The sequence below is a fragment of the Rhinatrema bivittatum genome, chromosome 5 (assembly GCF_901001135.1).
Source record: "Rhinatrema bivittatum chromosome 5, aRhiBiv1.1, whole genome shotgun sequence".
Classification (NCBI taxonomy): Eukaryota; Metazoa; Chordata; class Amphibia; order Gymnophiona; family Rhinatrematidae; genus Rhinatrema; species Rhinatrema bivittatum.
Genome location: NC_042619.1, coordinates 306,423,249 through 306,446,155, shown reverse-complemented (window position 1 = coordinate 306,446,155; position 22,907 = coordinate 306,423,249). Strand labels below are relative to the sequence as shown.

The following is a 22,907-nucleotide window of genomic DNA, read 5'->3' as shown; positions in this document are numbered from 1 at the left end:
CCAGCTCCAAAGTGGACGCCATCGATCCCAGAACTTGCAAGTAATCCCAGACTTTGGGCAGCGGTATACGAAGTAAATGTGCTATCTGCGCCTGAATCTTGTTCACCCTGTCGGTTGTGAGAAACACCCTGCCCTGCTGAGTATCGAAGCGGGTACCCAAGTATTCCAGGGATCGAGCAGGCACCAGGTGACTGTAAATTGACGATTCAGCCCAGCGAATCCAAAAGGGACCTCACTCGGGTTACAGACCGTACACACTCCTCCTGCGACTTTGCTCTGATCAGCCAGTCGTCCAGATAAGTATGTAACAAAATTCTCTCCTGTCTCAAGGCTGCTGCCACTACCACCATCACCTTTGTGAAAGTCTGAGGGGCTGTGGCAAGACCGAAGGGAAGGACCTGAAACTGGAAGTGCTGTCCCAGTACATTGAACCTGAGGAACCTCTAGTGTTCCTGCCGAATGGGGATATGAAGATAAGCTTCAGTGAGATCCAGGGACGCCAAAAACTCTCCTTTTCGGACCACCGCAATCACGGTGCATAATGTCTCCATCTGGAAGCGCGGCATCTTCAAACTCTGGTTGACTTTTTGGAGGTCCAAGATGGGCCGAAAGGTGCCCTCTTTCTTTGGTACCATGAAATAGATGGGAGTACTTGCCCTGATCCTGTTTGGAGACCGGTACCGGGACCACTGCCTCCAGGCTTAATAACCGCTGAAGAGTCTCTTGGACTGCTGCCCCCCTTGCTTCGGGAAAGACAGCGCAACTCCAGAAAAACCGACTGAAGAGGACGAGAAAACTCTAAGGCGTAACCTTCCCTGACAATGTCCAGCACCCACTGGTCGGAGGTAATCTTGGTCCACTCCTCGTAAAAACGGGTCAGCCTGCCCCCGATCACGAAAGGTGAGGAGTGGACCTGCCTGATCTCATTGGGAGGATTTGATTCCACCCGCATCCTGGGCGGACCCCCCTCTAGATGCTCTTCCGGAACCCCGAAAGACCTGTTGTCTATTTGAGGACTGCCTCGGGACTGGGGACCCTGTTGTCCTGCCAGCATGAAAGCGCCTCGGGTCCCAAAAATGGGACCGGGTGGAGAAAGGCTTCCGGGTAGGCTTCCTATCCTCTGGAAGTCTATTGCCTTTTGTTCCCCCCAAAGACTTCATAAGCCGTCGAGGACCTCACCAAACAACAGTTTGCCCTTAAAAGGCAGATTACACAGCTGCGATTTCGACGAAAGATCTGCCGACCAATTAAGCAGCCACAAGTGACATCTGGCTGCTACCAGCGAGACCATACCCCGAGCAGTGGTCCTCACAAGGTCGCATAAGGCATCGGCTCCATAGGCGATCCCCGCCTCTAGGTGAGCCGCCTGGGTTGGGGAAAGAGTTCCAGAGGCAGACTGCTCCTGCGGTTTCTGGATCCAACACAAACAGGCTCGCTGCATCAGACTGGCACATACCGCCGCTCGCAACCCCTTAGTCTAAACCTCAAAGGTCCGCTTGAGCTGCACCTCCAGTTTCTGATCCTGAATGTCCTTCAAGGCGGAGGCGCCAGCGACCAGGATGGTGGTCTTCTTGGTGACTGCCAAAACTGCCGCATCCACTTTCGGGACCTTGAGGGTATCCAAATGTTCCTGCAACAACGGTTAAAGCTTCGACATGGCTCTGCCCACTCTCATTCCAGAGTCTGGGGACTCCCACTCACGGTTAATCAACTTCTGGACCTTCTTAGGAATGGGAAAGGTGCTGGGAGGTCTCAGAAGGTCATCCACCGGATTAACCCCTTAGTTATCCGAATCCTCCAAAAAGAGCTTGATCCCCAACTCCTCCAACACCTGGGGGATAAGCGGTCGGAGCTCCTCCCTCTTAAAGAGGCATATCACCCGTAGGTCATTGCCATCAGCCTCCGGGCCCTAAGAGGCACCTGGATTCAGCGTAGGGTCCCCTGGATCCTGGGGGTCGTTCCACCCGCAGGGTCCGCATCCAGATCTCCCGCCGCAGAACTATCTTCATCTCCCTGAGAATCATCCAAATCCTCAGAATCGGAATCTAAACGCGCTGGGCGAAGCCCCTGAGATGGGCCCCGCGAACCCGCAGAACTCTTCGAGAGTCCCTTCACACATTTAGTGGAGATCATTGGGCTGTCCTTAAAAGATCGCTTGCCCGTCTGCTTAGCCAGGAAGGTCTCATGCAGTAACAGGTCGAACTCGGTTGAAAACCCTCCCGGGGCTCCCGAGGTTCTCTCGGGACTACCGGGGCCCGGACCAACTGGATCCTCCTCCCAAGACTGCATGGCAGGGGAAAGAAGCGGAGGGGACTCCCCAGAGCCCCGAAGAGGAACCCCCGTAACCTGGTCCCCTTGAGCGGGAAGGGCGACCTCCCCAAGGGGTCCCCCCGATGCTGCCGCGGCCCGCAAATCTCGCCGTGATTTTGGACTCTTTGCAGAAACCCCCTCTCCTCCCTCTGCACAGACCGTACAGAGGGAAAGGGGATCAAGGCAGGCCGACCAAACGCCACAGGCCCGACAAGCCTCCACTAATGGCCTGTCAGTCATCCTAAAATTTAAAGCTCACACCACGGGAAGAAGCGGGGTGGGGGGAGAGGCACACCACGCGACTGCTGCTGGAGAAGAAAGAGGGCGCACCGCCGCGGCAAATTCCCGCCAGCGCGAAAGCCCTGCCACCGTGCTCAGAACACCTGCGGTTTTTAAGAGCTGCGGTCATTGCAGCTCTTAAAAACAATCAGGAGGCACTTTCCCCAGCCGGGGCCACCCTCCTAAACAACCGGTACCACTCCTGATCCCCCTGTACGGCCGAACTGCCTCGGAGCCTGCCCCTGACGATCTCGCCGGGCTGGCTGCCTGACAGAAGGATCAGCCTCTCTGAGCTGCTGCTGCCGAGACTCTAAAAGCAAAAATAACCCCCCCCCCTTTTTTTTTGTTTTTTTTAAAGCTACAAAGCTAAACGAATACAAAAATGAGGGGATACTTCCCTTAATCCTAGAGGCAGGCGGAGGGGCTTCGGACCCCACCGAGAGAACCAGAGCCCTGGCTATCAGTGGTCCCGGGAACACAGGCTGAGACCTGGCAGGGGTATCCAACCCCCTGTTGTCCCGGCTCAACCCGAGGGATGGCCCTTCTCAGGAACCTGGCACCTCGGGGAGCAGAATTCCTCACAATATCCAAATCAGTCAGGACTGCAGGTTTAGCACCTCTACCATCTGCTGGAGGTAGAGAAATACTGAGGGACTGCAGGTGGCACTCTCGCATATGTGGCAGTGCCCAGAGTTTTGTTCTCTACTTCCATCTGCTGGTGGGGATGAATAAAACCCACTTGTCTGGACTGATCTGGGTATGTTCAGGAACTAAATGTTAGCCAGATAAGTCTATCCGGCTAATTTTAGGACAGGTCTACGGCCCAGCCAGAGTTAGCCAGATAACTTATCCGGCTAGTCCAACTCTTCCCTGTTACGCCCCCATCTCACCTACCACTTTAAGTGGTGGCTGCTGATCCCGGGCAGATTTTCAGGTGCCACCATTTAGCCGGATAAGTCAAAACATATCCGGCTAAGTGGTGCTGAATATGTACCCCTGTAGTTTCACTCCAGTAAATTTGTGCCTTGGGACATGCTCCGGACCCCACATCTATGCCAGCATTTACTAGATCTCCCAATAATCCATTGTAATCCCAAGGGAAGAGCATGCTGCAGGACCCTGTGTGGTATGTGCCCATCAGTGGGCAGAAGGTCCTCAGTGCTGGTATCTTGGAAGGCTGCAGCAGCATACTCACCACAGACTGACCATCAGGTCCCACCCCAATGCATTTTGGTTAGAAGTTAGAAAGCCAGGACCGGACCTTCATCTTGTATGACACGGTGTGATGCAGCCCCCTGCTGGTTGAGATACGCAACAGGACTGCAGAGCTGCCGAATGACCCAATATCTGGGCCTTGCATGTGTTCTGAACTTACAGCTCAATTCTTTGTCCCATTCGTAGTCCTGCTTCTTCCATTTGAATCTAGCTCTATCCATATACCAAAATGTATCAGGATGGGCTTTCTTAAAAGGTCAGGACTGGGACAGGATCACCTCTGCTGCTAATGCTCTGGGACCTCGGTGCAGGGCTGAGCAGGTTCGCTGCCTTACCAGGGAGTTTTTGCAGGGTGTTGTGGGAAGGATGGGCCTCACAAATCTCTTCTGGGAGCCGATGGCAGCCGGGAAGGGTGGAGCTGAGAACATGGCAGCCACCAAGTTTATCCGAGCGATCCAGGAGTTCATCTCCTCTCTGCTCCTGAGAATGAGAAGAGGGGGAAAAGGAAAATTGGTTCTTACCTGCTAATTTTCGTTCCTGAAGAACCACGGAGCAGTCTAGACTCATGGGTTTTGCCTCCTCTCCAGCAGATGGAGATAGAGAAGTTTTGGCGGACTCTGTCCTATACCCCGAGGTGCCACCTACAGTCCGTCAGTATTACTAAGTATCAAAGCAGAATGGTTCAAAACCAAAATAACTATATACAATTAATACCTTTCCTGAATTGGCTCACTAATCCCAAGTGGAAACAGAACCCGTTAAACACTGTGAAAAAATCTGATCTGCAGACCCAAAATAAACAAATGCTGAAACGAGCGGACTCTCCGTTACCTCTATGTATAAAGTGGGTGGGACTCTGGACTGATCCGTGGTACTACAGGAACGAAAATTAGCAGGTAAGAACCAATTTTCCTTTCCCTGTACGTACCCGGATCAGTCCAGACTCCTGGGATGTACCAGAGCTTTCTTAGTTTGGGTGGGACCCGGAGAGGCCTGCTCGGAGCACACCTTCTCCAAACCCCCTCTGAACCCGGGGCCTGTACAACCAGCCCGTAATGCCTCGTGAAGGTGTGTAAAGACTTCCAAGTAGTCACTCTGCAAATCTCTTGAGGCGAAACTTGTTGCCACTCCACCCAAGAGGCTGCCTGCGAATGGGTAGAATGGGCCCGAAGACCAACCGGCAGGGGTCTGCCACGCAGTAAATATGCTGAACTTGTAGCCTCCTTCAGCCAGCGGGCTATAGTAGTCTTAGATGCCATATTACCTCTTTTCGGACCACCCCACAGCACAAAAGATGGTCTGACATACGGAAACTGTAATTGCCAGATAACGCAGCAAAGCCCTGCGAACATCTAGCTTCTTTAAGTCCCTAGAAAGGGGATCCGACCGGTCCACTTCTGGAAAGGACGGGAGCTCCACCGATTGATTCAAATGAAAGGCGGATACAACCTTTGGAAGAAAAGAAGGAACCGTCTCTGCAGGATGAGGCCTGAAGCTCTGACACCCTACGAGCAGATGTGATAGCCACCAGAAAAAAATCATTTTTAACGTTAGATCTTTCAATGTCGCCCTTTTTAGAGGCTCAAAGGGCGCAGCACAGAGAGCTGTGAGAACTAAATTTAGGCTCTAGGAAGGACAATGATCCCTGACCGGGGGACGTAAATGCTTTGCACCCCGAAGAAAACAAGCCACATCCGGAAGCGCAGCTAATGCTACCCCCCGTATTTTACCGCGTAAACAACAGAGAGCTTCTACCTGCACTTTTAGGGAGATACACGACAAATCTTTGGACAGGCCGGTCTGTAGGAAACACAAAATATCGGACACCAACGCCAGGGTAGGAAACACCTTGCATTCCACGCACCAAGATTCAAAAACTCTCTACACCCGGACATAAGCCAGGGATCTCAAAAGCGCAGCCACAACCGCATCAGAATAACCTTTGTTTTTCAGACGCTGCCTCTCAAAAGCCATGCTGCTAGACAAAGCGATCCGTCTCTTCTAAACAGATGGGACCCTGATGAAGAAGGTTCGGGAGATCCCGAAACTGCAGTGGGCCTGCCACTGTTAGATTGACCAGATCCGCAAACCATGGACGTCTCAGCCATTCTGGAGCTACTAGGATCACCTCTGCCAGGTGGAGTTCTATTCATCGTAGCACTTTGCCAATCAGAGACCAAGGTGGGAACACGTACACCAGGACGTTTTTTGGCCAAGGAAGAACCAGGGCATCCACTCCTTCCGCTCCTGTTTCCCTGTGCCGACCAAAGAAGCACAGGGCCTTGGCATTCCTGAATGTTGCCATCAGGTCCATGCTTGGTGAGCACCACGTGTCGCATATGAGCTGAAAGGCTTCGTTGGCCAATTCCCACTCCCCGGGGTCGACTGAGAAAGTCCACGTGAATGTTGTCAACGCCGGCTATGTGAGACGCCGCAATGCTGACCAGATGCTGTTCCGCCCAGCTGATCAACTGTTGAGCTTCTACCGCCACTGGTTGGCTTTTGGTCCCTCCTTGGCAATTGATATAAGCCACCATGGTCAGATAGAACTCTGACCGACTTCCCCTGGAGGAGTGGAAGGAGAGCTTGTAGCGCTAAACATACTGCTCTGGTCTCCAGATGATTGATCGACCATTGAGATTCTTCCTGCGACCATTGCTCCTGCACAGATTTCCCCACACAAACCGCTCCCCAGCCGGAAAGGCTGACATCCGTGGTAACCACTGTCCAATCGGGCACTACCAAGGGAACTCCGTGGCTCAAGTTGTCCGAGAGGAGCCACCAATCAAGACTGGACTGTGCAGAATCTGTAAGAGGAAGGGGCAGATGAAATTGCTCGGAGACTGGGTTCCACCGGGAAAGCAATGCTGATTGCAAAGGATGCATATGAGCAAAGGCCCATGGAACTAACTCGAGTGGAAGTCATCCACCCTAGGACCCACAAGTAATCCCATACTCTGGGAGGATGCTTGGACAATAAGTCTCGAATCTGTCCCTGCAACTTGGAAATGCAGTCTTTGGTAAGAAAAACTCTCCCCTGTTGTGAGTCGAACAGGGCTCCCAGAAATTCTAAGGACTGGGAGGGTACCAGATGACTCTTGGCAAGGTTGACCACCCAACCGAGTGATCTCAACAGCTGAAGCACTCTGTGTACCCCCGAATGGCAGAGAAACTCCGATTTCGTTCATATCAGCCAGTCGTCCAGGTACGAATGTACCAAGAATCCTTCCTTCTGGAGTTGCACTGCCACAACAACCATTATCTTGGTAAAGGTTCAGGGTGCGGTGGCAAGCCCGAAAGGCAGAGCTTGAAATTGATAATGATGTCCCAGGATGGAAAACATGCCTCCGTCAGATCTAGTGATATTAGTAACTCTCCCATGCGCACCAAGGCAATGACGGACCTCAGAGTCTCCATGCGGAAGCGCGGAACTCGAAAGCATCTGTTGACCCGTTTTAGATCGAGAATGGGCTGAAAGGCGCCCTCTTTCTTGGTTCCACAAAGTAAATGGAATAGCGGCCCCTCTGCTGTTCCGCAAGAGGAGCTGGCGTAATGGCTCCTAGCTCGAGAAGGCGCTGAAAAGTATCTTGTACCGCCCGATGTTTCTCCTCGTAAGCGCATGGGGAGACCAGAAAACGGTCTCGAAGGCGACGTGCAAAATCTAAAGCATAGCCTTGTCTTATCATGGTGAGGACCCACTGATCTGACGTCAATTTGGCCCATTCCTCGTAAAACAGAGACAGTCTGCCTCCTACAACCGGCACTGAGGAATGGACCGGCCTCACTTCATTGTGGAGACTTAACTCCCATAGCAGATTAGGGGCTACTGGTTCTACCGAAGCACCACCCTCGAAAGGACTGGGACCATGACTGCTGTCTACTCGAATTTTGCTTAAAAGAGGAACTCGAAGACTGGGGCGTTCAAAATCTTTGATTCCCATGGAAGCGAGACCGAGAGGGAAAGGAGCCCCTCGACTTGGGCCTATCTTCTGGCAATCAATGAACCTTATTCTCACCCAGAGATTGAATCATGTCTTCCAGGTCCTTTCCAAAAAGCAACCTGCCCTTGAAAGACAGAAAGCCCAGCTGAGCTTTGGAAGAAACATCCGCAGACCATTGTCTTAACCACAAGAGCCTGCGTGCAGACAGCCAAAACCATGGACCTGGCAGATGTCCGTAACAGGTCATAAAGGGCATCCGCACTATAAGCAACCGCAGCCTCCAGGCACTCTGCTTGAAGAGCTACTTCCTCTTACAGAGAGGCGTTGGCCTGTAGTTGTTGCACCCATCGAAGACCAGCTCTCAAAGAAAAACTGCTGCACATGGCAGCCCGCACTCCTAGTGCGAGACTTCAAATATTTTCTTGAGCTGAAGCTCCAGTTTTCTATCCTGTAGATCCTTGAGGGCTGTCGCCACCTTGGGAACTCGAAGAAGGTCCAAGGATTCCTCTGGCAGAGGATATAGCTTGTCCATTGCTTTACTGACTTTCAACCCCAAGTCAGGGGTGTCCCATTCTCTGAACAGCAAGTCAGTGACGGAGAAATGAAAAGGAAAGGAAGTGGTCGGACCACGAAGACCCAACATCACCGGATCAATGGACCCCCATCCGGGATTCCTCCTGTGGAGCCTCGATGCCTAGCTCCCCCAGAGTTGTGGGGATAAGCAGGCCCAGCTCATCCTTTCTATAAAGGCGGATCACTTTTGAGTCGTCCCCCTCCACAATATGGAAGCTGCGGACAGAATCCTGCTGCTGGTCTGCATCCCCGTCTACCCCCAGTGGAGGCTTGGATGGCAGGGTCTGAGCATCTGGGTCAGAAGCCTCTGAGGAAGAATCTGTGTCCGTATGGGGGGCCCCGACTGTAAGGGGTGCTTCAGCTTTGAGGACCCAGCACCCTCCCGAGATTTGGACCGCTTGCGAGAACTTGAAATTGGAACCTTGAAAAAAGATTTATCTCCTCCATGCTTTTTTACTGACTTCGGGCCTTAAAGGCCTTATGGAGTAGCAAGATAAACTCAGAGGAAAAGGAGGACGAAGAGGAGTCTGAAGCCCCCTCGGGGCTCTCCTCCATTGCTCCTGAGCCATGCCCCGTTGGTTCGTCCCCCCCCCCCCCCGGGGGCCATTTGCTGCGGGGATAATGAAGGCGGGAGAACACCCTCCCCTGCCGCGGCTCACGTGGCTGCCCTGATGGTACTCAAAATGGCTTCCGTTCCCGCGCTCAGCAGGAATGGATCAGGAGAAGGGGGCTGCCGCAGTCTCCCAAGCCCCTTAGAGCCTTTGCAGGTGCTCAAAACACTTTCCCCGGCGGCTGAGCAAATTCCCTCCCCCCCGGGGAGACAAAACGAAAAAAGGCTGTCGTGCGAATCTCACGCATGCACCAACCCCTATGCCCAACAGAGAGTGTTTCGCGGCATCGCTGAAGAGGAGAAAAAAAGCAAAAAAATCTCGGGGAAAGGCGGAAAATGGTGACGAAAGTCAGGCAGCGGTGACCAGCCCGGTAGCAAGGGAAGGGAGAGTAACCGAGTAAGAAAAAGTAAAGATGCTCTTTTTTTTTGTAAAACTTGCCCAGCAGTACTCTATGGGTCCTGGTCCTCCTGGGGTGAGTGAGCTGGACTCCCCAGTATCACCCCAGTGCTGTTCAGACTTGGCAATAGGGCCCTTGACCCCTAGCCTCAGCTGCCTCAAGTATCAGGGGGGATGGTCCCCTCTGGACCTGACAACCCCCTTGGAGATTGAAAGGAATCCTCTTCGCCTGGAAACCTTTTTTTGTAAAGAACTAAGCTAGAATTCCCATTAATCTCCCTGTCTTCTTTTTTTTTTTTTTTTACACTAATTAAGTACAGACTGTAGGTTTTGTACCTCCACCATCTGCTGGAAACAGAAAAATACTGACGGACTGTAGGTGGCACCTAGGGGTATAGGACAGAGTCCGCTAAAACTTATCTGTCTCCATCTGTTGGAGGGGAGGCAAAACCCAGGAGTCTGGACTGATCCGGGTACATACAGGGAATACCCAATTATTACACCCTCCAGTGGAACGTTCTTCCATCCCACAGCACTGGTAGAGAATTTCACTTGGCTGCTTGATAGGTGAAGACTGAATAATAATAATAAGGGCTCCTAAGGCACTTTCTGTCAGAAATCATTCTGTGCTTGTGCTCCTGGTATAGCGCTCCTACTCTCATGTCTCACGAGTGTCCTGCTACAGTCTCTCTACTCCACTGTCTCTCACTTGGGAGTGTCCTGTGCTCTGTTGGAGGGACTCTGTGGAGGAAGTCCTAGAACAGAGAAGCTGCATACTCTCAGTGCTGCTCATCGTCCCACCTAAAGCAACTTTTATTGAATAAAAGTCTCTGTGCTCAGTGAAGGGACCAAGCTTGCATGGAGGCCTTAGTGAAGGGAAAGCAACAGAGCCTCTAGACTTCCATCTATATCAGATGTCTCTAGACTTTTGTCCATACCAAATCTTCATGTCATGGGAGGGTCAACACATCACAAGATGATCTCCCATTCTCCCTCACAGAGATAGGAGTCTCCTATGGGGAGGAGGAGGGGGGGGGGGGGGGTCAAACATTTAAGGCAAGAGGGAAACGAGCAGTGCCCAACCCAATGGCTGTGATGAGGAACATCCAGTGTATGCCCCTCTTCAGCCTCCCTTCTCTCCACATCCTTCTTACTTTCCGCTTTCACCGTCTTTTTTCTCTTCTGGTGAATTTACTACTTATGAATCATGCCAGACTGACTACTTGAAAGCAAAGTCTTCCAAGTATCAACAGAACAAGCAGCAATGCAGGCTTCACACACACACACACACACACACACACACACACACACACACACACACATTCGCATCACCCAACCCAGAACATGTGCAGCACAGGCAGCAGCAGTGCAAATTTCCCTCACACTCGTGCACACACACACACATTGCCCAACCCAGAACAGGTGCAGCACAGGCAGCAGCAGTGCGAGTTTCCCTCACACTCGTGCACACACACACACACACACACACATTGCCTAACCCAGAACAGGTGCAGCACAGGCAGCAGCAGTGCAAGTTTCCCTCACACTCGTGCACACACACACACACACACACACACACACACACATTGCCCAACCCAGAACAGGTGCAGCACAGGCAGCAGCAGTGCGAGTTTCCCTCACACTCGTGCACACACACACACACACACACACACACACACATTGCCCAACCCAGAACATGTGCAGCACAGGCAGCAGCAGTGCAAATTTCCCTCACACTCGTGCACACACACACACATTGCCCAACCCAGAACAGGTGCAGCACAGGCAGCAGCAGTGCGAGTTTCCCTCACACTCGTGCACACACACACACACACACACACACATTGCCTAACCCAGAACAGGTGCAGCACAGGCAGCAGCAGTGCAAGTTTCCCTCACACTCGTGCACACACACACACACACACACACACACACACATTGCCCAACCCAGAACAGGTGCAGCACAGGCAGCAGCAGTGCGAGTTTCCCTCACACTCGTGCACACACACACACACACACACACACACACACATTGCCCAACCCAGAACAGGTGCAGCACAGGCAGCAGCAGTGCGAGTTTCCCTCACACTCGTGCACACACACACACACACACACATTGCCCAACCCAGAACAGGTGCAGCACAGGCAGCAGCAGTGCGAGTTTCCCTCACACTCGTGCACACACACACACACACACACACACATTGCCTAACCCAGAACAGGTGCAGCACAGGCAGCAGCAGTGCAAGTTTCCCTCACACTCGTGCACACACACACACACACATTGCCCAACCCAGAACAGGTGCAGCACAGGCAGCAGCAGTGTGAGTTTCCCTCACACTCGTGCATACACACACACACACACACACACATTGCCTAACCCAGAACAGGTGCAGCACAGGCCGCAGCAGTGCAAGTTTCCCTCACACTCGTGCACACACACACACACACACACACACACACATTGCCTAACCCAGAACAGGTGCAGCACAGGCCGCAGCAGCGCAAGTTTCCCTCACACTCGTGCACACACACACACACACACACACACACACACACACATTGCCTAACCCAGAACAGGTGCAGCACAGGCAGCAGCAGTGCAAGTTTCCCTCACACTCGTGTACACACACACACACACACACACATTGCCCAACCCAGAACAGGTACAGCACAGGCAGCAGCACTGCGAGTTTCCCTCACACTCGTGTACACACACACACACTCACACACATCGCCCAACCCAGAACCGGTGCAGCACAGGCTGCAGCAATATAAGCTTCTCTCACCCTGCCATGCCAATGTGCCTCAATCTGGATGAGGGGGTAATTTAGTCATCATGCCTGTGCAGTCTTTGGCCTCTCTTCTGAGACTGCCAGTGCTGGTGAAAATGAATGCCAAACTGTGAAGGTATTTTTAGTGATGTGCACCATCTGCTGATTTCACATACCTCACCCAAGAGCTCTGCTCACCAACCCAGAGATGAAAACCTCCATAACCCAAGAAAGCCTGGGATAAGCACGAAGGATCCCTAATTGTGAAGAAGGGAAGGGAAAGCCAGAGATCAACTGGGACTTGTGGCATTGTAAAAGGAAGAAAATTGGCCAGCTCAGATAGGCCATCGGATCCTTATCTGCTGTCAGGTTCTGCTTTTCTGTGAAACCCTGTGTCCCTTCAGCCATGCCGCCCTCCTCCTTTCCACATCTCTCTCCTCTTTCACAGCAGGATAAGAGAAAAGGAATGAAATGTCCTTACTGTGCCTGGAAGAGGTAGACGCGCCAGTCTGCCGTCTGGAGGCGAAAGACGTTGGCCCGCTTGGTGTATTTGCTGGCTTTCTGGGCGAAAGCATGGTGAATGCTGATCACCTCCTCCGAATATGAATACTCTGCTCTGTACTCATCCTGTGTGGGAGATAAGAGCGGCAGGTCTCCCATGAGTCACTGAGAACCTCGCTGCTGCATATACCAAAGAGAAAACGCTACAACCGAGAAGAAAGAATCAGCTGATCAGAACACGTGTACCCGAGAGCACTCTTGGTATTCTCTTATCGAAGAGCACCATGCTCGGATGTAAAGCTACAGAAAAGGCTAAGAGTCCATGCAGCTTGTTACTGGTAGGATACAAAAGAGAAACCAGGGATATTAAACAAAATACATGCACTTGAAATCTGATGCTATAGAAGAATTCTGAGATTAGCTAGAAGGATATGACCCAAATGAACAGGAACAAGAGGAGATGGGAGGTGGAAGATTCCTGGTAGGACCTCACCAAAAGGAAAGGGAGATTTGCTTGGCATGTACTCGAAGGCTTTTATGACAAATTAACCAATTTAGTACTGGAGGGCAAGAGAGAGAGAGAGGAAAGCAGTCTCAGGCAGGGGTGAAGTAAAGGGGAAAGCTGAGCACAGAGCGGGCCAGGGTGTTAGAGCTGCTAACCTTCATATCTGATCAAAATGATCGTACAGAGGGCATCGGGGCTGTGATCAATACTGGGATGATTATTAATATACCTACGTATTCTTTTGGCCTCACAATTTCCTCTTGCTCCTCTAGGCCGGTGTTTCCCAGTCCTTCCCTGGAGACACCCCTAACCCGTCTGATTTTCGGGATATTTGTAACGAATATGCATGTGATTTAATTTGCATACAATGGAAACCCAGTTTAAGCAAATGTATGTCATACATATTCACTGTGGCTGTGCCGAAAAATAGGCTGGTTAAGTGTGCCTCCAGGAGAGGACTGGGAGGCTTCCTGCTCTATTGGAACCGGCCCCAACAAGGCTTGCGGCAGCATGAGCCTCTAGTTAGTAACTGCCGCCTGGAGTTCCCTCCCACCCCCCTTATTTTACTCCCTCTCTCCCCTTCCATCTAACCCTGCAATTACAGTCAACACCCTCTGGCTGAGAGGTATGGAGCACAGTTAAGGTGATCCAGGCCTGGTTCTGCCCCACTGCATGCGAGGAGTTGTAGTTCTGAGTTCCCTAAGTAGGAACTACATCTCCCTGTATGCAGTGCAGCAAAACCACAACTGGATCAGCCTCCTGGGTGAGGAGGCCACCCTAGCCATGGTTCCTTTTGAAACTAGTTACAAGCTTGCACTTGAGCCAGTCGGCACGTGTCCTGCTCTTTCGCCACGGGTGGGATTTCCACCCGGGGGACTGTGAGCCAGCTCCTGTTGCCCCCCCCCCCCCATCCCCCCAAAAGGACGGCACTCAGAAGTGGCCCTGGACCATCAAATCGGTTCATTATTCCTTGTCGTTTATCATTTTATCCCCTGGTGTTTTTAACAGCGCTCGGTACAGAGACAGGCAAATTCCAGTCCTTGTGGACTCCAGTCCTCTCAGGTTTTCAGGATATCCCTAGTGACTATGCATGAGACAGATCTACAGAAACCTGAAGCATCTGCACAATCACTGCGAACAACCTGAAAATGCAACGGCTTGAGGAGGGGGGTCGCCGGGACAGGTTCGGGAAGCCCCTGGCACACAGACGAATACCTTTCCTTAGCACAGTAATTACTCTCGGTGCACAACTCTGGGAAGACAGTTTGCCTTTACCTTTAAGAGATACAACAGGAATCCCTTTAACACTGCATAAAAGTCCTTCCAACTTCTTTTCCCCCACGGCGCTGGATATAAGAAGAAAGAGCTGAGATTAGCAAAAGTGGCCCCATTCATCTCGAGGGCTCTTTTGTGCATGTCTTCCTGCCACTTTTCCTGGGACAGGGGATGAGAGAAAGAGAGCAACAGGGGGACAGCAGGTGTTAGGATGTGGGCCCACCACGGGGTCGATGCACGCGGGCTCTGTGTGTGTGGCTCTGAGGATGGGGAGGGTGCTAGAGAAAGAGGGGTTCTGCACCCTCGCTGGATTTGCTGAGCCAGTTACAGGTTCGCCGTGGGGAAGGTTTTTATCTCCCCACTGTTGGGGGTCATAGGACCAGATGATTTTCCACAGCCAGCACGAGAGAGGGTTGGAAAGGCAGACGAACAAAACCCTTTCAGGGCAAACTCATTTATAGCTCTACGATATCAGGGCCTTTCAGGGAGCAGCATCGCTTGCAGCTGCCTGATGCTTCTCACCGGCCAAAAGCCTCTCACCTGCTCGAGCACATTAACAAACACACAGGCCGATGAAATCAAGTGCATTTGGCTGTGCACATGGTTTCGTGTGCACAACTTTTCTTCCGACTTAACAAGGAGTTTATTGCATAGAAAAATGTCTGCACAAGCATTTAAATCCCATGTTAATCAAGGCATTCATTACTACTCTCCAACACAGAGAGGTGCTTAGGCCTTACTTGTGTTTTCTTAACACCGGAAATGTTAACTCTTGGTCAGAGGTGTAGAGAAATTTCTGGGGCTAGTGTTAGTCTACGAGGCTGAACCTGGAGCTTGTGTGGAAGTCCTGCATTTGGCATTCATGTGCATAAAACATGATCTTTACATAGGGAGAAATTATTATTTTTTACCTGATAATTTCCTTTTCTTTAGTACAGAAAGGTGAATCCAGAACCAGTGGGTTATCACCTTTACCAGGAGATGGAGCAAACTGATGTCACGGAATATATAGCCCTGCAGTGACATCAGCCCACCAGTAAACTCTGCAAAAGCAACTGTGGACAGACTAGCAAATCTTGATTATTAACAGATAACCATTCCAGAACTTAGGCAACAGAAAAACACTGAGGTCATGCAGAGTGTAATAACACTAGTCTAGGGACTGGACTGACACCTACCAGTACTCACTGGAACACGCAGCCACGCAGGAGGACAATAGCACAACCATTCAGCAGCCAAGGGCGGGAAGGTGGATCCACCTGTCTGTACTAAAGAAAAGGAAATTATCAAGTAAATAGGAATTTCTCCTTTCTTAGCATTCAGACAGGTGAATCCAGAACCAGTGGGATGTACAAAACAGGGCGGGAGGCTGCTCGTCAAAGCCGCACGTGCAAAGGCTGCATCCTTCCGGGCCTGCACATCCAGTCAATAATGCCTGGAAAAGGTGTGTAAGGAGGACCATGTCGCAGCTCGGCAAATGTTGACGGGAGACAACAATCTCAACCTCTGCCATGACACTGCCTGAGCCCTAGGGGAATGAGCCCTGACCTGACTAGGTAACAGCCGCTTAGCATCCACATACACGGCCGTGACTACCTCCTTAATCCAGCAGGCTACTGCAGCCCACGATGCCGGCTCACCCTGTGTTCCTGAGAGGTTCAGAAACCTCCAAATACCTTAAGATATGCCTCTTAACATCCAAGGGCCGTAATAGGCGATATTCCTCCGCATCTCTTGCCCTGTCCAGAGACGGCAGGGAAATAGACTAATTCAAGTGAAACACCGAGACCACTTTTGGCAAAAAGGAAGGAACAGTATGCAACTGTATTGACCCTAAAGTCACTCATAGAAACAACTCCTGGCAAGGCAAGGCCTGTAGTTCAGATAATAGACGAGCAGAACAAATAGCCACAAGAAACACCGTTTTCAAGGTCAGTAACCTCAAGAAAAGGTTACACATCGGCCAAAAAAATTAAAAATTAGATTAAGACTCCACAAGGGCACCGGTAACCACAAGGGAGTAAGAAGGTGCTCCACTTCTTTCAAGAAATGGGCCACATCTGGATGAGCCAACAAATGTCCACCATTCACCTGACCTCGGAAACAGGTAAGAGCCGCCACTTACCTTTAATAAATTAAGGGCCAACCCTTTACTCAATCCATCCTGCAAAAATTCCAAAATGAGCAGGATCTTAACCAAACAAGGAAGAACCTCCTCACTCTTCACACCAAGCCTCAAACACCAGCCAAACCCGCATATGGGCTAAGGATGTGGAGAACTTTCTCACTCGTAGCAAGGTGGCAATCACCACAGTAGAACATCCACGCTTCAGCAAGCAAGCCCTCTCAAGGGCCATACCAAAAGACAAAATGAGTCAGATCTTCATGAAGAACAGGTCCCTGCTGTAGCAGTTTCCTCTGCGCAGGAAATCCGGAGATTCCACCAGAAGCCTTTGCAAATCTGCATACCATGGTTTTCTGGGCCAATCTAGTTCCACCAAAAGCACCAGCCCCCTGTGACTCTTGATCTTCCGAATCTTTCTGCACAACATGGGTCACGGGGGAAAGGCATACAGCAGCTTGTCCTCCGGTGACTCCAGCATGAGGGCATCGATGCCCAAAGACTTTGTATCTCTCCTGCGACTGAAGAAACGAGAAACTTTCATATTGTGAGCAGTCGCCAATAGGTCCATAAATGGAAGGCCCCAGCAAGCCACTATTAGCTGAAATGCCTTGTGACAATTCCCATTCTCCTGGCTCCAGACTTTGTCTGCTGAGAAAGTTGTCTCTTATATTGTCTTTTCCTGCAATGTGCGAGGCTGAGATCTGCTGAAGATGCACTTCCGCCTATTCCATAAGTTAGGCTATTTCCTGCAACACTTGCTGGCTCTTGGTTCCTCCCTGCCGATTGATGTAAGCCACTGTTGTTGCATTGCCTGACATTATGTGGACCGTTCGACCCTGAAATCTGTCGCCAAATCAAAAGCATGCCAACTGGACTGCAAGGGCTTTCAGCCGATTGATGTTCCAGAGAGACTCTTCTGTACTCTAGCGCCCTTGCACTGTCAACTCCTGATAGTGAGCTCACCAACCCTGGAGGCTCGCATCTGTCATGCGTACTAACCAGTCTGGTGATTTTAGGGAAACCCCTTTTCTTAGATGATCCGCTTTTAACCACCACTGCAGTCGAATGCAGACCTCCATCAGCAGGTGAAGTCGAATTGAATAATCTCGAGACCGTGGGCTCCAACAAGATAGCAGAGTGCGCTGACGAGGACGCATATGCGCCCTTGCCCACAGCATCACCTCCAGGGTTGCTGCCATCAATCCGAGCACCTGTAAATAGGACCACACTATCGGGCATATTGTATTCGTCAATAGAATCACCTGCGCCATCAGCTTCTGAATACGGCCCTCCGACATAAATACCCTGCCCTGTTTCATGTCGAACTGAACACCAGAAACTCTAGCAACTGTGATGGCTGAAGATTGCTCTTGAATCAGGTTCACGACCCAACCTAGCTCCTGCAACAAGGAGATCACCTTGCGTGAGACCCAGAGGCTCTCTTCCAGACCACTGGCCCGAATCAGCCAGTCGTCCAAGTATGGATGTACCAGAATCCCATCCTTTCTCAACTTCGCCGCCACCACCACCATAACCTTGGAAAACGTTCTGAGCACGGTGGCCATACCAAAAGGTAGCACATGAAACTGATAATGACGCCCCAAAATCATGAAACAAAAAATCGTTGATGCTCTAGCCGGATGGGAACATGCAGGTACGCCTCGGACAAATCCAGAGACATCAGGAACTTCCCCCGACTCTACTGAGCACAAGGTTTCCATGTGAAAATGTGTCACACTCAAATGATGGTTGACCCCTGTGAGATCCAGGATGGGATGAAAATGGCCCTCCTTCTTGGGCACAGTGAAATAAATGGAATATTGGCCCATATTTTCTTGAGATGTGGGCACTGGAACCAAAGCCCACAGGCTGAGGAGTCTTAACAAAGTACACTCCACTGCCTGTCTCTTCTGCGGAGAATTGCAGGGAGACACCATGAACACATCCCAGAGAACACTGCGAAACTCTAGTGCATAGCCATCTCCTATCTCCTGCTCCCGGGGGTGGGTTGGCACACCTTCATTGGGAGGCTCAGGATGCTCCACTACCTGAGCCTGCACCCTGTCTGGGCTGCCTGGGATGAAAGGACTGAGATCTAACCAAAAGTCGAGTCCTCTGAAAAGTCGCTTCTCTGTAGGGTCGAAAATATCCAAACCCCCTATTACGACCTCTCGTGCTGAAGCAGCACAGTGCCTGTTTCTTATCTTCTGGTAACCAAGGACCCTGGAACTCACCCCATTTATTGACCATTTTCTCCAGCTCGTGAGCAACTTCGTAAGGTTAGTCTTCAAGGTTCTTTGGGTTGACCAATTTCTCAGCCATAGCTGACGCCTAGCCATTACTACCGAAGCTACCCCTCTGGCCGAAATATGGACCAAATCACAGCCCACATCTGCCAAAAAGGCGGCTGCTGGCTCCATCATTGCCCTGGAATTCACACCAGATTCATCAACCTCCTGATAGAGGAGTAAACAAGAGCGAGCCACCAGGGAACAGGAAGCTATCTGCAAATTAATTGCCATTGTTTCAAAGGTCTGCTTAAGAATAGCCTCAATTCTCCTATCTTGTGCATCCTTCAAGGCCACACCCCCTTCTCGAGGATAATCGTCCACTTGGTAACTACACATACACGTGCATCCACCTTCGGAAAACGCAATTTCTCTCTCACAGCTGGATCCAGGGGGTACAGTCCTTCCAAGATTTGTCCCCCTTTAAAATTAGCTTTTGGGGTACCCCATTCAAGATCAACCAATTCTTGAATGGCCTACATAATAGGGAAGAAACAAGAGGCTTTACACAAAGAAATCAAAATGGGATATTTCTTTGGCTCAGACATGGATTCAGCCCCTGAAACTCCCAGCATCTTCAATGAGTGGGAAATCAGAGCCGGCAACTCATCTTAATGGAAGAAAAGGAAAATTAGTTTCTTATCTGAAGCAGATGACATCAGCGGCCCTGGCCACGGAGGAAGGAGGCTAGCTCACGGCGGCTCCCCACCGTGCTGAAACTCCGGGAGTGGCTCCATGCCACGAAGAACACCGGCACTGGCAGGGACGGCCTTTCTGCTGTCCCAGGACCCCAGCAGTGGCCCCAGCCACAGGAAGAAGAGATAGCGGTCTCCGGGCCGCGCAGGAAGACACAGCGCGGCTCCGGCCGCAAGGGAGAGCCCCGGCACGGCTCCTGCCACGCCAGCACGATGGCAGCCTCCTGCCGCTGCAGGGAACCCTGGCACGGTAGGATGAAGTCGGGCCGGCTGGCCTGAAGAGAGGCAAGTGCCTGCTGCAAGCAGGATCGCAACACTCGGGGTCACCAACCCCAGCTCCTCAAACCCTATGACCAGGGGGATGGCCCCGCTGGGACCTGCCTACCCCCTGGGAGGTTGCTCCTTTTGTCTTGCTTGATCTTGGTATTATTATTATTATTTTTTTTTTAATAGACATTTTTCAACACCTCAAAAAAAGGTGAAGACCGCAGGTTTTGCACCACCTCCATCTGCTGGAGACAGAGAAATACTGAGGAGATGCAGGTAGCAGACGGCTGCGACCACTGCTGCTCACCTCCTGTTTTACTGCTTTGGCTCCGTTGGGCGAACTCATGGCCTCTGCAAGCTACCACCGGCCTTCCAGCCTCCGTTCCCGGGCCTACTTGAGCAGCATGGATGCTGCCAACCGCCATCTTACCCTCAGGGTTCCCTAGGCATGCGCGTGCGCTCCCTGACCTGCTTTAACCACGTCATGGTGGGAACCTCGGGGGCGTCCCCATCAGATGACGTCACTCAACTTCCATATTTAAGCTCGCCAGCCCAGACAGCCGGCGACTTGGCAACGAGTTCACTTGCTGTATCTACCTACTCTCACTTCAGTGCTGTTCCGGTTCCTGCTTCCGTGGTGTGAGACTATCGGGTACCCGCTCCTCGGGGGCCCTTCCTCGTCTCTTGGCTATCCGCTCCTTGGAGGGCCTTTCACCCGGACTCCTGCCTGCCTCGCTTCCCAAGGCTTTCTACGGAACTACTACTAGTCTTCAGTCGCTGTGAGTACCACGCTGTGGACCCCTGTTGTGATATCTACTTGGGAACCCTCTCCGGTGTACCCTGCTCTGCGGACCATTGCCGTGATATTATTAGAGGAGCCATCTCCGGATCTACCTTCCTCTGTGGACCCGTGCCATGATATCGCTAGAGGAACCCTCGCCGGTGTACCCCGCTCTGCGGACCACTACCATGATCTCCCACTGAGGAACCCTCTTGTGTACCATCTCTACGGACCCAGTGTAACTTCAGTGACTAACTATCTCCAAGCACCCCCGCTTCTCGGGTAGTGCCGCAGCTATTGCCTGACTCCAGTCATCCGAGCTGAGTCTGACGTCAGCATCTGCGCTGTCGCACCGTGGCCTGCCTCCTGGGGTCACCCTCTCTTTCTCCTTCTCTACCTCTGCTGTATATCATCCCACAGCCGAGGCTCCGCCTCCCGATGGTGAGGCTCAGTGGGGCTCCTCCCCTGGGCAGTACCATCTCTCTCCTTGGCCAAAGGGCCCACATACTTACACATCCAAACATAGCACACCAGGTTAAGAGGGGGTGCTCTACAAGTTTTACTCTGTCTCCATCTGCTGGAAGGGAGGCAAAACCCAGCAGTCTGGACTGATCCGGGTACGTACAGGGAAACAGTACTGACACAAGTTAGAGGAAGCGCCAGGCTGGGATGCCTGAATATGACAAGCAACACATAGGGCAAAGCGCTAAGGCTTCTTGCTGTGGGTGCCATCAAATATCAATATACCCTAACAGGCATCTGACAATACTGCACTCAGCAGAGTCTGCGCTACAAAAACTAGGCGCTGAAAATTTAGGCACTCAAATTGATCTCCCACCAGGATGCTCAGATAGTTCACCCAAATAAGTGCATGTGTGTGTGTGCGCACATAACTGAGCACCCCAGTAGGCACTCCTATGCACCTCCTAGATGCAGAACCAGGCGCACAAGCACGAACCAACGTAACTGAAGAGGGCAATCTTGTGAACAGGAAAAACACGCGAAAATGCTTCCACGTGGCAAACAAGACAAGCCTGAAAGAAGAGCCTAGCCAAAAAAGGCTGCTCAACCTGCCAAGCTGCCCACGTCCCCTAAGCTCCCCCGGAGGCGGGAACAACTGTTGGATCAGCACACCGAGTACGGAGACCAGGGAGAAGAGGAATCCCCACTAAATTCCCCTTCTTCTCTCTTTTTTTTTTCTTTAATTACCCTTTACCTGAGCTCAGCCCGTCCCGGCTGAGTATAAGGTTGGTCTCCGGCTGCAGGGGAGAGGGTAATGACATTCAGCACCATGCTCGGCTTCCTGCACCCGCTTGCCTTTCAGCCGTTTTGTTTTTTTTACAGCTAAGTCCATGCTGGCTGAAAACCATCTATTGGACCAAGGCACTCATCTGAGGGAAGGATCCAAAAAATCATCTCAGGAATTCTCAACTGAGGGAGGGACCATAAGGTATCACCACAGGAGAGCAGGGCAGTAAAACTTCTTTCTTCTTTTCTCCTTCTATAAAAACTCTGAAGGCAATCCCCAGTAGGGAGATGCACATCCACCATCTGCTGGAGGCGGAGAGTATCGGCGGGCTGATGTCCACGCAGGGGTATATATTCTGTGACGTCAGCTCTGCTCTGTCTCCATCTGCTGGTAGAGGTGCATAACCCACTGGCTCTGGATTCACCTATCTGTACACTAAGAGAATCATATTTTTTCCACACTTTGCCATGTCTTTCTGCACACATATTTGGGTTTGCATGCTTCTTTCAAACTCCTGATGCATCAGCATACAATTGGCTCACGATATCAGAAGTTAGCTCCATTTTCAGCGCGTGAGTAAAGGAAATGTAAGCTGAAATTCAGTGCCCTCGTCTTACTACATCAGGGCCATGTTCTGGCCAAGAGCCATTTAACTGCAACATACTTTTACTGTATTTCTTCTCCTGCCAACTGGTGGACATCTGAGACCGAAACCTTCTCCTCCTGCACTTCCTGCCACACTGTGATGTCACAGGGACTAAGGACACGGTCCCCTATCGGCCCTCTGTGATGTCACAAAGCATTGGATTGTGGCATCAGCAGGGGGGATCAGGCTGACAGACGCAGAAGAGGAAACAGGCAGTACTAACTCTTCTTTCCATCGATGTCCGCGTGGATCTTGCGGGACAGAATGCCCTGATAATAGGTGGATGCCTTGTGGTCGAGCGGAGGCAGGTCCAGGAAGGGGCTGTTCTTCTTCCGGCTGGAGGGATAATACGCTAACTTAGGTACAAAGACGTTCCGCAGCTCCTCTTCATCCCTGGTAAAACACAGAAACAGAGAGGTCAATATTCAGTTTATCCGGCTGGACAAAGCATGGGTTTTCAAAAACCCGCTGGTTTC

At 51.5% G+C, this 22,907-nt stretch overlaps 1 protein-coding gene across 3 annotated transcripts in view; it reads right to left on the bottom strand.

The window, feature by feature from the left end:
* Window positions 1-22,907, bottom strand: part of LOC115092869 (PH and SEC7 domain-containing protein 4-like) — a 138,185-nt gene that overhangs the window by 5,555 nt on the left and 109,723 nt on the right. For all 3 annotated transcript variants that reach the window (XM_029604247.1, XM_029604245.1, XM_029604246.1), the window contains 4 exons: window positions 22,655-22,824; window positions 14,381-14,451; window positions 12,581-12,726; window positions 4,140-4,284 (listed from right to left, as the gene is read on the bottom strand). In XM_029604247.1, the coding sequence (XP_029460107.1) occupies window positions 4,140-4,284; window positions 12,581-12,726; window positions 14,381-14,451; window positions 22,655-22,824 (532 nt within the window). The remainder of the gene's footprint in view (window positions 1-4,139; window positions 4,285-12,580; window positions 12,727-14,380; window positions 14,452-22,654; window positions 22,825-22,907) is intronic.